The sequence below is a fragment of the Ovis aries genome, chromosome 3, assembly GCF_016772045.2.
Source record: "Ovis aries strain OAR_USU_Benz2616 breed Rambouillet chromosome 3, ARS-UI_Ramb_v3.0, whole genome shotgun sequence".
Classification (NCBI taxonomy): domain Eukaryota; kingdom Metazoa; phylum Chordata; class Mammalia; order Artiodactyla; family Bovidae; genus Ovis; species Ovis aries.
In genome coordinates this window covers 162,356,509-162,368,749 of record NC_056056.1, presented here as the reverse complement: position 1 = coordinate 162,368,749, position 12,241 = coordinate 162,356,509, and the positions used below count along the sequence as shown (strand labels likewise).

Below are 12,241 nucleotides of genomic sequence, written 5' to 3'. Positions count from 1 at the left end.
CATCCTATCACTCACCAACGTCTGTTGTCCCCAGGTCAGTGGAGGCAGATTTGAGTGCTTGTCTCTTGCTCCGGTTTCCATGCTTCAATCCGCTCTGTCCCTTCAACATTTGAAAGATAACTCTCATTCCAGGTAAACAATATTGACTGCCTTGCATCCCAGTCTGTCTGAGAGATTAAGGAACAGTATGCGACCCTGAGGATCCCACCCTACCAGGCAGTCAGACCGGCCAGAGAGTGGCCAGTGAGAAATAAAGAGCCCCTCCCGATTGGCACTGGGAAGGGGTGAGAAGAATGAGCACGGGAGTGGGGAAGGCTCCTCCCACTGCGTCCATGCTCTCTGGGTTGTCTCCCTTGTCCACCCAGCTGGCTGAGGTGATGGCTCAGAAGCAGGGGCCTGGATGAGAAGGAGATTCCAGTGGCCCTGAGGCTGATGGGAGACCCCCTTACCTGGTGCACCGAGTAAGCTGACTGGCCATGGAGCAGGGGAGGGCAGATGGACAGATTGTACTGTAACGGCTGGCCCAAGAGGGAGTAGCGACCATCACCTAGGGAGGAAGCACAGGTGGTTTTCTGGGAGTTTGAGCTATTTGGTATGACTTCTGTGAGACTTCATGGGGCTTTGGAGATGGGACTGCAACAATGCATACTATTCCTATTGTTTCTTTGATAGGAGTGCCCATGTCACTGATTAAGTGTTGTCTTTCTTTCTAACCCCGTTGGTTCTCAGTTGTATCTTGGACAAAAGGGGTTATTAGGTTCCCTCATCTTTGAAGAAGGGCTCTGTTCATTGAAGACAAAAGGCCCTGGAGGAAACCTACAGACCCTTATAACTGTCTTTTATTTCTCATGTAGTTGCTTCTCACCCTAAACCCAAGGCTCAAGTTTCTGACTTAGATGAGAGGCAATACAGTGTAGTAGACAAGAGAGACCTGTAGTCAGACTATATTCAAATTCTGTCTCTGTTACTGAAGAGGGGATGTTGGGTATGTTCTTCCCTCATCAGCACTGGTGCAGTTAAATGATTATAAGATATAGCACCTATGTGTTACCTATTATTGGTGATAAATACTGTATTTCAGAGCACTCTGAAGTTTTAAACCATATTCTCATCTTATTTTTATACTGCTTTTGATAGCCAAGGCAGAAAGCAGATAAGATTACTTCCATTTTACATGTGATTAACCTCATTTTATATATTAGGAAACTGAGGTCTGGTTCTAAGTTTAAGTAACATGGTAACATACTCAGCTTCACAAACTAGTTAGTGGTAGAACTAGAATTTGAACTCAAGTCTTTTTTTTTTTTTTTTTTACTTTTTAAGAAATTGAGTTATTTCTGAAAATATTGGCGGTATGTTTTTAAGCTATAAAACTCTAATTCCTGTAAATTCTTGGTTAAAAATTTGACTGTGCTTTTTAAAATGGCCATCTATATTCTGCACTTGAGATTTGTGAAAAATAAAGTTTCTGTGGGAAGGTGACCTCTGGTTTCCTGATCATGGGAGGGACGTGGTCATCTGGGGCTCGGTGGCTTGGGACTAGGTTCTTTGGTTCACCCACCCCAGGCTGGAGGAAGGGGCCATGTCCCCCACCTGCCCAGGTGCAGGGAGCAGGACTCCCACAAGCTGGGTGGCATCTCAACAGACTCCTATAACTTGTGATTCTGATCAAAAGAACAGCAGAAGTGCCAGGACGTTCCCTCCTTGCCTGCAACAGTCACAGCTGAGCCCTCTTTTGGTGTCTACCAGGGAAAAGACAGCAACGAGCAGCTGTTCTAAGCTTCTGTCTGTCACAGTAAGTTGGGGGTGAACCCACGTCTTTTCACTCAAATCCAGCATTCCCTTTTCTAAAACCATACTGTTTCTGACACACCCCATATTCCCAGGCCTCAGACTCAGTACTGATAGGTTAAACTCTTTGCTGTTCATTAGAAAGTTCAGGGAACTTCTTTTCCCTGGCTCACAGTCTTTGGGGACTTGAAAGGAAATACTAAATACGTAAAGGAGATCTAGAGTTAAGGTAACTATGGGCAGCACTAAAGAGGGGTGTGTCTTTGGCCCAAGCAGGGACATTAAAGGAAGAGCTGGCTTCCACGAACGGGAGGGCCAGCCACAGTGATTCTCTGTCTACTGCTCCCTTCCTGATCTCCCCACTTGGGAATGGGATGCAACGGGTGAATTTGACAGCTGACAGCAGCCCACCTCACTGAACCCTTACCCTGTGCAGGACCTCCAGGCCGGGGGAACTGTGTGAGGACAGGAAGGGGACTGAGCCCTGTGCAGACGCTGCTGAGGCTGGTGACAGGAGAGGGTGCTGGAGATTGAGTAGGAGATGTGACAGGGCTGCTGCTCATCTGTGTGCTGGCCTGTGGGAGAGAGCGGAGTACACATCACATATCCACCAGACTCTGCCCTCTGGATTGCTCCTATGACTCGGCTTGAAAGTTACCTCTCTCAGGAAGCTTCTCTTGCTGAACTCTGTCAAAGTCAGAGTGCTCCTTCACACTGGCCCCCGGGGTGCCTAATTAGTTGGTATTATTTTAATATTCACTTCCTGACAACCTGTTTTACGTATTCCCTTAGCGTTTTTAAACATGCGTCCTATCTGCCACCTTAGGTCTTAGGTTCCTTGAAAGAAGATGCTCCCTCCTCTCTTTCCTGTGTTTCTTCTGAAAAGTGTCCAGGGTAAAAGAGTGCACAAGTAAGAGAGGCTGCATGGTCAATGGTAAAGATTGCTTCCTGAAAAGACTCTGGTCACCTCCCTGCCAAGATAAAGCTGGGCTGCAGGACTCACCTGGGGGCTACTCTCAGGACTGTACAGGTCTCCAGGCTTCTGACCCCGCTGGTCCATGCTGTAATATTTACAGTGACTCCACTGGACCATGGGCGGGTTCTGGGGAGGCTGGGGTCCATTAGGGACATTCAGCTGCATGACCACCACACCCGGTCCAGAAGGTGACACTCCTGAGTGGCAGGGAAAAAGCAGTTGGTTGGGAATTCAAACTACATTTTAGCCTGTCAGCTAACCCTGAGTGGGAAAGCCAGTAAGCAAATCCACCTACGGCTTCAGGGTCACTTAAACTGTGTCCTGCCAGGAATCTGAGACAGTTGCTGATTTGGTCTCTGACTCTCTCTCCTCAAACCAGTGGAAATTTGAGGGGAAGATGCCAATGCTCTCCTGGCCTTCCCCTGGTTGAGGGGTACTTTGATAGGCTTGGCCGAAAACTACTCCATTCTGTCATAGTTAGGTATTACCAAATGTCCAGATCAGATTGCTCAAGCGTCTGGGCGTGGTACAGGCCCCAGTTTGGAGCCTAGGCCAGGGCTGCAGGCACGTGCCGGCTTTTCTGGTAATGGCTGCAGATAAGTCAGTGATCTCTGGTTGGTCAAGAGGAGATAAATGTGCACAGCTTCACTAAACCAGATCCAGGACATTAATTCCTGGGCAAGGATAGGGTGAGTTGGAACACTTCAAGTAGAGGGAATGGCATAGAGATATATGTCACATTCAGGAAATGACAAATAATTCAAGGTGCTAAGGAAGGCCCAGGAGCTATGTAGGGGAAGCACTAGGGGATGAGATACATCTCTTCATTTATTCAATAAACATTTATGGAACATTTACCAGTTCCTATGCCAGGCACTGGGTATACAACAACAAAAAACTGGTCTCTACCCCAATGGGATGAGCAGTCTATTAGAGAGTTGGACATTAAACAAAGAGCTGGTGTCAAGAATTCGAAGCACATTCAGGTAAGGGTTGTAACCCAGAGGTGTTGGAAATAGGACTTGTGCTTCAGAGAGCTAACCCCAGTGGCCAAATGTAAGATGGCCGAAGGGAGGGGGAGACTGTAACTGGAAGACTAGTTAGAAGTCTACTGAAACAGAACACAATGGCTATGAGTTAAAGCAGCGACAGCAGGGATGGAGGGGGAGGGTGAGACCCTCGGAAGGTTTCACTGACAGGATGCAGCCGTGGGGCTTTAGTCTAAGCAACCATGGATGTAGGTTTACCCTCTCACAGGCTGGGGGAAGGAAAGGGCTCACTGAGGAGGAATACCAAGTCCTGAATCTTCCTCACGGTGAAAAACAAGGTAAGGGGTCAGGGAGAAGCAGTCTGAGGGACAGTTCCTGCGGGGAGAGCCGGGCAGGAGCTCCGCCTCCCCACGGGATTGTCTAGCGTGAGGGTCTGCTCTTGGCCCACAGCCTGTATTCCTGTGGACGGACAGGCCAAGTTCACGTGTGTGTGTGGTGGCAGACACGGGGCTGGGGGTCGCTAGATCGAAACCTGCGGCAGTGCTGCTTCGTGGCTCAGCGCCCTGGGGCTGCCACTGCCGCCAGCATCACACTGCTTCCTGTGACAGGAAATGCTGCAGCCTCTGCCCTGGGCACCAGTCATGCTGGGAAGTGAGCATGATTGCTTTTCTCAGGTAGCATCGGTCAAAGGAAAGGAAAGAAGTGGGGGGAGGTCTAAGAACAGCTCAGGAGACACAGCATCTGTTGTATCCTACTCCCCAATTTGTGCCCCTCCCCCACCCTCTAGGGTTCATCTAATCAGAGAGCACAAACACTCCCAACAACAGGCTCCCATCTTCCCTTCCCCTGCCAGAGGGGGCAGGGTCTTCACCAACACAGCTTGTGGAAGGGCTGCAGGGGAAGTGCGCAGTGGTGAAGCGTCATGCCTTTAACAACTCCCTCTTTACTTCAGCTGCTCTGGGCCCTGTATCTCCCATCCTAGGAGCCCCACCGGCACCAGTGTCCTTAGGCCAAAAAACTGCAACTGACCTTCTTCAAATACCTCACTGCTGAGGGGGCCAACGCAAAAATAATCAAATCCACAGCGTTTCTGGAAGGCAACATACAACCTAAGCCTAATGCCCTGGGCCAGGAAAGGGTAGAGGATGTCTGAATGTGTGGGGTATGGGCACAAGCAAGGCAGTTGATGCTCTTTATAATGCCAACATGTAGCCATAAGGAGCTATTAGGGGTCTAAAGTGGAGCGGGAAAGAGAACAAAGTCCTCATATTATTTTCTCTGATCCTAACAAAAACAAAGGCAGAGTTCTCAGTCGCAGCTTCATTCCTGAGCTCCTCCCCACACTGAGTCCTCCCCCGCTAGCCCGGAGCGTTGTTCCTTCACTCAGCCGAGGACAGAGAGCACTACTCTGCTGATGAGCTGATTTTTATGCTTCTCATCCTCAAGCCAGAAGCAGGTGGCATCCATTAGCAGCTGAACTGTGGCCACTTCTTAATGCACATGGCAAAAAACTGTCCAAATCTCCCAAAACAAAACCCCCCACGGCACTGCCCAGTGACAGGCCTTTCATATTATCAGGCTGGGGGAAGGAGCCTGGGTTAGAGTAGGAAGTGGGAGAAGGGAATTGAATAAGGAAATCAATTTCATCTTGAAAGCTCTGAAAAGAGAGGGGACGTGTGAATGGCTTTTTAAGTGGCATCGTTAAACCTGGGCAGAAAGGTCGATTGGGCAGAGCAAACCCCATAAATACAAACAGATGACATTTATGTCTGGCAGAATTGGTTTTTGTTTAGTAGTTGTTGTTGTTGTTGTTTTTTAAATCACTGAGGTAGAAAACTGATAAGGCTTCTTCTTTACCATCTGGAGTGAAATCTATGGAAAGGAATGTCCAGAGAAATAAAATCCCTCAGGCATCTTTTCCAAATTACAGGCTATAATCCTACAGTATCTTCATCTTTTTCCCTTTTTTTGGTGGGGGAGAGGGTTATCTTCAGGAACTGGGGAGAGAAAGAGTTATCTCCGCTTTGGAAAGCCCTCAGCTACAAAATGAGCCAGTAAGTATGTAGGAAGCTATTTCTGTATGTACCTCGCTCTGGCCACGCTGCTGTGTCACTGTGAGTTGAGAGTCTGTGCATAGGTTTCACTGCCATTTCATGTCCATGTGCATCTTCCCAAGACAAGCCTGCAGAAACCTCAAAGGACCTGCAAGTCATTATTTTAGTGGGGAGAAAACTATTTCCTAGAGTTATGGTTATATCTAAAATCATAGTGAAGGAATTAAGGTTCAGGCCTGGGGGTAAACTGGGCAACTACAAAAATGTATTAATAAACCAGAACAGTTGCTCCAGGAACAGTCAACCCTAATCCCTGCCTTTATTTTTGGAAAAGTGACCATGCTGCTACATGGGAGAAGGGCGGGTGACTGTCCTCTGGAGGTGACACAGCAGCCCTTCTGGGGAATGCTGGCCTTCTAGCTTTCCAGTAAAGGGCAAACTGGAAAGGAAGGCAAAAGAAGCACTTTTCCTTTTCTTCCACTTCCTCTTAAGATTCCCATGACCTGGGATTGAAGATTTGTAAGATCAATGATATGGTGAATAGGTCTCTTAGATGATGTGGATGGAATAGAGGGTCAACATCTAGGAAAAGTACAAGGGGTCAGTCAGAAGCCTAGGTCAATCAGGGTGGCTAGAAAGAAAGGAAATATACTAGAAAATTCTAAAGCAGCAAGGAAATGAGATGATGAAGAGGGTTTTGTCTATTTTTATTAATTTGGGGAAGAACCTAGATTATCTCCCTTCCAATTCCAGTCCAGATCTCTAGTGCCAACTTTCAGAACCAATAGCTGTTTCAGTTTACTTATCATTAGGTCCACAGTAGGTACTGCAAAATTATTTTCACTTGATTTGTTTCTAATTCAAAGACCTTGTATATTGTATATGAAGAGGTATAAATGCAGAGACCCAGTAGATACACTGATATGCCACTAAGGATTTACACAGACATTCACATACAACTATACCCATATGCACTCGCACACACTTATCTTAACAAATAGGAGAGAAAATGCCCTGCGGTATCAAGCACCACCACAGGCTACAGCAGTTCTTGGAGCTAGTTTCTATCATTTCCATACCCCATTGGGAATTTCAAGGTCAGCTGCCCCTGGCGGACACCAGGAGATACAGCTGGAGAGACCCAATAATAAGGGTAGTTTAAGGGTTGTTGAATTTCAAAACCTCAGCCTGTAAGAGATCCATGGTTGGTCTGGATAAAGGCAGAAGTTATTAATCCTTGAAGCTAAGAATTGATCAGGTCTTGTGAGCAAGATTGATTCTGGAATCTATTCCACAGCACCCATAACAGAGTACAGAAAATCTTATGTGAAAAATATCCCATTTCTAAAATATGAAAAACTGGCAAAATACTTTATCTCACCAGAAGAGGGCACTCTGACATTCCCACTGTAGAGCGGAATGAGGAAGGCTGGAGGCTACCTTACAACCCTCTCCCCTCCAGAACCCTTGAAATCAATTTAAATGCAGTGCAATGATATGTCAGGGTAGGGTGAAAGGGAAACAGCAGTTGTTCTTGGTATATGGGGGGGTTTTAGGCAAAGACAGACAAGCTGTGTAGCATTAAGTGCATTCACCTGGGATAACCGGCCCCTCCAAAGAAGGCCTTTTTCCTTCCACTGGAGGGAAAGGAACAGAGTACAGAAACCTGTTGAAAATGTGTCCGAGGCTGTAGCAGGGGTTACAGAAAGTGAAAAGACCCAAGTTCAAGCTTTAGGATTGTGACCTTACACAAAATTTATCCCTCTTTGAGTCTTAAATTTTCTCTTTACAAAGCTGTGGAGAGAATTAAAAGGACACAATGTATGTGAGTACAAATGAAAAATTGCTAAACAAATCTAAGATACAGTTTTAAAAGCATTTTGTCAGCCTCTCTCACACTCCCAAGAGAAAAGAAAAGCTATTTACAGGAAGAATGAGTGCAAGAGACAGAGATATACGCCCTTTATGTTGTAAAGGCATGTGAGTCGTAATCCAGTCGCAGGGCTGGTTCAGCAGAGAGGGAGAAACTAAGGAGGAGAGAGAAAGGAAACAAGGAACCCAACCGACATGTGGTTCCCCAGGGGTAGGGATCAGGCAAACCACCTCCCCTCTTGAGGGAGTTCATTTCAACACCTCTGGAAAACACCAGCCAGGTGTTTCCAGGACTTTGGTTTCTCCTCCCGAAGAAGTCACAGCTGGGGACAGAGCCAATCCCTGAACTTTCTCTGCCCTACCCAGTTCTAGAGCACAAGTCCTTCAGCAGTGTTTTGCTCTCACCAGTGCCCAAGACCCCTCCATTCTTTGTGCTCTTACCTGAGTACTGCTGTGGCATCTGTGGTGGACTGCAGGGAGAGGGAGACTGAGGCATCTGGTACTGCTCAGAGCCAGGAGGCTGCAGAAACCCCACAGAAGGGCTGGGGAGATGGAGAAGAGGGGAGTGGTAAAGCGGTAGAGGGAAGAACGCAGCTCCTGGCAGACAGCTGTTGCCTCCTGGGCCTCCCCTGTGGGAAGCCAAGGCAGCTCCAAGCCATTCCCAGACCAATTTGCCATGCAATTTCTAAAATCACTCATCAGTTCAAAGTTAATTATATATATCTGTACTTGATCATCTTTCAATTAGGAAGCTGCTAATCAGTGCTACAGATGGAATGTTAGTGACACATGCTCTTCCCAACAGTGTAGAAACACCAAATACATAACTCATGCGAGTGTATGCGCACATGCACGCATGCACACACACACACACACACACACATACAAATACACACACTCTCTCTCTGTGTCTCTTTCGCAAGGAGAGTGCCAGAAACAGACACACAGGGCTACAGTGCTAGAGAGAGATGGGCAAAAAAAACAACTAAGGAGATTCAGGATATTTTCTTAATGGCAAACACAGATCATCAATTAAAGAAAAACAGGGGGAAACCTCACAAAATTCAAGACACATTAAAAAAAAAAAGACAGGAATAAACATATGTACACTGAGAGAGACACAGAAATACACTGACGTAGGCCCAGACTTGAGTTCTAATCCCAGCTCTGCTTCTACTAACTAGCTGTATGACTTTGAGTAAGTTTCTTAATATCCCTAGCTGGAATTTCCTCATTTATAGAAGAAGGGCAAAAAATAAAACAAGGGGAGTGGACTAGATATTTCTAAGATAAACTTCTATCTCTAAAATTACATCATTATACTAAGATATACGAGCTTCTCTGGTGGCTCAGTGCTAAAGAACCCACCCATCAATGCAGGTTCGATCCCTCGGTAGGGAAGATCCCTGGAATAGGAAATGACAACCCACTCCAGTATTCTTGCCTGGGAAGTTCCACAGACAGAGGAGCCGGGCAGGCTACAGTCCACGGGGTCGCAAAGAGTTGGACATGACTTAGCAACTAAACAACAACATACTAAGATATATAAACAGACATATAGAGACAACACCTCAGACTCATCCATGGCTATAGAGGTACATGGAAAAATTTACATATGTATACACCAAACTGCTTTTTTAAAAAATAATAAGCATTCTCTATTTCATAGTTCAGAAAAACAAAAACTGGGGGAAATTATAAAGTCTCTGTTTCTGAAGCAGGAATTTTTTCCTGCTAACGAATTCTTAAGCAGATATCAAATTAACAAGGAGAATAAACTCCCTCATGTTCTAACTGATTTGGGGTACCCCTGATCTTTTTAAAAAATAAACATTTATTTATTTGACTGCACCAAGTCTTAGTTAAGGCATGTGGATCTAGTTCCCTGACCAGGGATCAAACCCAGGCCCCCTGCGTTGGGAGCACAGAGTCTTAGCCACTGGAGCACCAGAGAAGTCCCTACCCCTGGGATCTTTACCCCTGCTTTTCTTTTCCAGTGGAATAAAAACCATGGTGCAACAGTTGCTAAAGGTCTGCAGGAGATGCACCCCGTCTCTCTGGGAGCCCTCACCTTGTACCGTTCTGCTGAGCTGGCGGGATCATGCTGTAGTACACTGGAACACCCCCTGCTGGGAGGGCCCCCTGCACAGATTGGCTTGCAGGGACCAGCATGGGTTGCTGGAAAGGCGGCTGGACCACATTTTGTGAGTCATTACCCACTGGGACCTGGGTGAAGACAAGAAGAGAATGACCACTTTTACTCTCAATGAAGTCATCCAAAAAACAGCTTAGTCATCACTGGACAGGGACACTCTAATCTCCTTCCCTACCTTTAGAGATCCTCTTACTCTCCTCACCTAAAGGAAACGCTTAGTGCTACCTCCATTTCCCCTCCTCCAAACATCACCTTTGGGCATCTGATGTACAGGAAGGAGCCTAATTTCCTCTAGATCCTACTTTTCTGGGCATACACTCATTTGCATGGTATAAAGACCAAAGAATTTAAATGAACACTCTTCTCAGACTCTTTTGACCTTCTTTCAGAGGAAGAAAACCTAAAAGTGCTAGAGGTACAGTGAACAGTGTTTTAGTGTTCGAGTGGTCAGACTCGAGGACAGACGTGGGAACTGTCCTCCTTTTCCTCATCCCAAGGACTGGGTGGTTTCCCCATTCAGAATGCACCCACTTGGTAAGAAGGCAGTGGAGTGTACTGAACCACCAGGCCTTGCATCTGGCCCCCCATGCCGCTCCTCTGGTTGCTGAGCAGGCCCTGGTTCTGTGGCTGCTGGACCCCAATCATGCCTTGGTAAGCCGCTTGCTGCTGGTTAGGCATCATGGGCTGTAAACCTAGGGACAGGCAAAGCAGAGAAGACATCAGTATAGCCTCAACAATGTTTAGGAGGTCACACTCTCTTAGTAATTTTCCTTCTTTTTTGGAGAACACAGGTTCCTTTTTAGGACCCTAACCATTCCAGCCACTACTCCCCTTCCCCACCGCTTTTTAAAGAGGGAAAGTAATTCTTCCCCAGTTGCTGTCCTTCCCTTACGTGCTGCCTCCTTACATCAGCAGTGCCTCTTACCAGGCTGCTGGGATGGCTGCGGCAGCTGCTGACCACGCTGGGGGCTGTAGGCCACCGGGTGAGACAGAGGTCGGTATTGCTGGCTGGAGCTGGGATACTGTCCAGGGGAATAGTAAGACACCTGGATCTACGGTGAGAGGAGACAGATGTACGAGCAGGCCCCTCAAATTCAGCCCCAACACCCCCCAGCTACTAATACATCACAGTTGATTCCGGAAGTCTGTAAACAGAAAAATTTGGGGTCTGCAATTGCAGCATTAGCGTACAAGTTTGAAACCGAAGAGGAAGGACTTGTCTTATTTGATAGATGTTTCTGACTAGAAAGACAACTCTCAAGAGAAAGGTGGGGAAACGGAGGCGGGTAGCGGGCAGGTATCTCCTCTGGTCTGTCTAAACTAGAGGAAAAAAGGTTTATAATACTGGATAAATTGAATTCATGATTTAAACTGGAAACCCAAACCACTCACCTGTTGAGGGGGCTGCATGTAGCCCTGTGGTGGCAGGACTTGCTGAGTAGGTGGTGCATGGCTCGAGGTGGAATAGTTGGAAGTAGGGAGGGGCTGCCCTGTAGAAGCCATGATGAAGCTAGTCTGCTGAGCGTGCTGGGAGATAAGTGGGGGCTGGAACAGAGCTGAGGATGGGTCAGCTGCTTCAGTAGAACCTTGGCGACTAAGGCTCATTTGTCCAAAGGGGTTGCTGAGATCATCTGCCTGTTGAGAGAGTGGGGGAGACCCAAGGACTGAGGTCGTATCAAGCCCCAGGTCTTTGGCTTCAACACAGACAGACAGACAGAAATAGTAACCCTCTCCACCGCCTTCCTTCCTTCACAGAGGATATTCCTACCTCTGTGCCCTGGGAGGTACTTTTTAGCCCTAAGCCTCTGTCATGTGGTATTTCAAATTGCTATGAATTGAAAGCTGTTTGAAGCCCAACTCCAGAGCCAGTGTCCCTACCACATATGAGGTAACAATGGCCACTCTGATTATGATCTTTATTAGAATTAGTCCTGGGGAAACAGGAGCAATGACACAACTTCTCTATATAGAAAAAACAGGACTATTTAAGTCTTTCCATATCCTGTCTTCCTCATGCCTCCAATCATGCAAAGGGCCTATATGTTGTCATAAATCTCATTTTTATAATAAAGGACCCAGATAACACCTTGTGTGGCTGATCGGTAGGTTCACATGGCTCCCCAGCTCTGCCTATGCATTGGAAAGACTGGTGGGATCCCAGCTCCTGCTGCTTATCTCCTTACTCCCTCTTGAAGTCATTTCCACCTCTGTTCTCTGACACTTGCCTAGTGTTCTCCTGCCCTTCAGAAACCACTTCCAATTCTCACCTCTGAAAGGAGGCCAGGGTGAGCAGCTGAGCTGGGGAGAGAGACTGACTGACTAATCTGTAATTGCCTTCTCTCTCAGCCCTCTTCTCCAAGCAGCAAGGGTGAGGGTGTTCCATCTCTCACTTGTATGGTGATAG

General features: G+C 47.0%; 1 protein-coding gene and 1 long non-coding RNA gene across 25 annotated transcripts in view; one reads left to right on the top strand and one right to left on the bottom strand.

The window, feature by feature from the left end:
- The window catches only part of R3HDM2 (R3H domain containing 2), a 170,251-nt gene that overhangs the window by 10,065 nt on the left and 147,945 nt on the right, over positions 1-12,241 (bottom strand). For 23 of the 24 annotated variants that reach the window (XM_060412906.1, XM_060412911.1, XM_060412913.1 and 20 more), the window contains 9 exons: positions 11,230-11,472; positions 10,763-10,889; positions 10,369-10,529; positions 9,754-9,908; positions 8,124-8,224; positions 2,795-2,964; positions 2,219-2,366; positions 450-547; positions 16-100 (listed from right to left, as the gene is read on the bottom strand). In XM_060412906.1, coding sequence (XP_060268889.1) covers positions 16-100; positions 450-547; positions 2,219-2,366; positions 2,795-2,964; positions 8,124-8,224; positions 9,754-9,908; positions 10,369-10,529; positions 10,763-10,889; positions 11,230-11,472 — 1,288 coding nt within the window. Of the gene's footprint in view, positions 1-15; positions 168-449; positions 548-2,218; positions 2,367-2,794; positions 2,965-5,842; positions 5,939-8,123; positions 8,225-9,753; positions 9,909-10,368; positions 10,530-10,762; positions 10,890-11,229; positions 11,473-12,241 lie in introns of all 24 variants that reach the window. The other variant, XM_042247041.2, reaches the window with a different exon arrangement.
- LOC121819133 (uncharacterized) overlaps positions 1-12,241 on the top strand; it is a 36,715-nt gene that overhangs the window by 16,135 nt on the left and 8,339 nt on the right. The gene's annotated exons all lie outside the window — the stretch shown is intronic.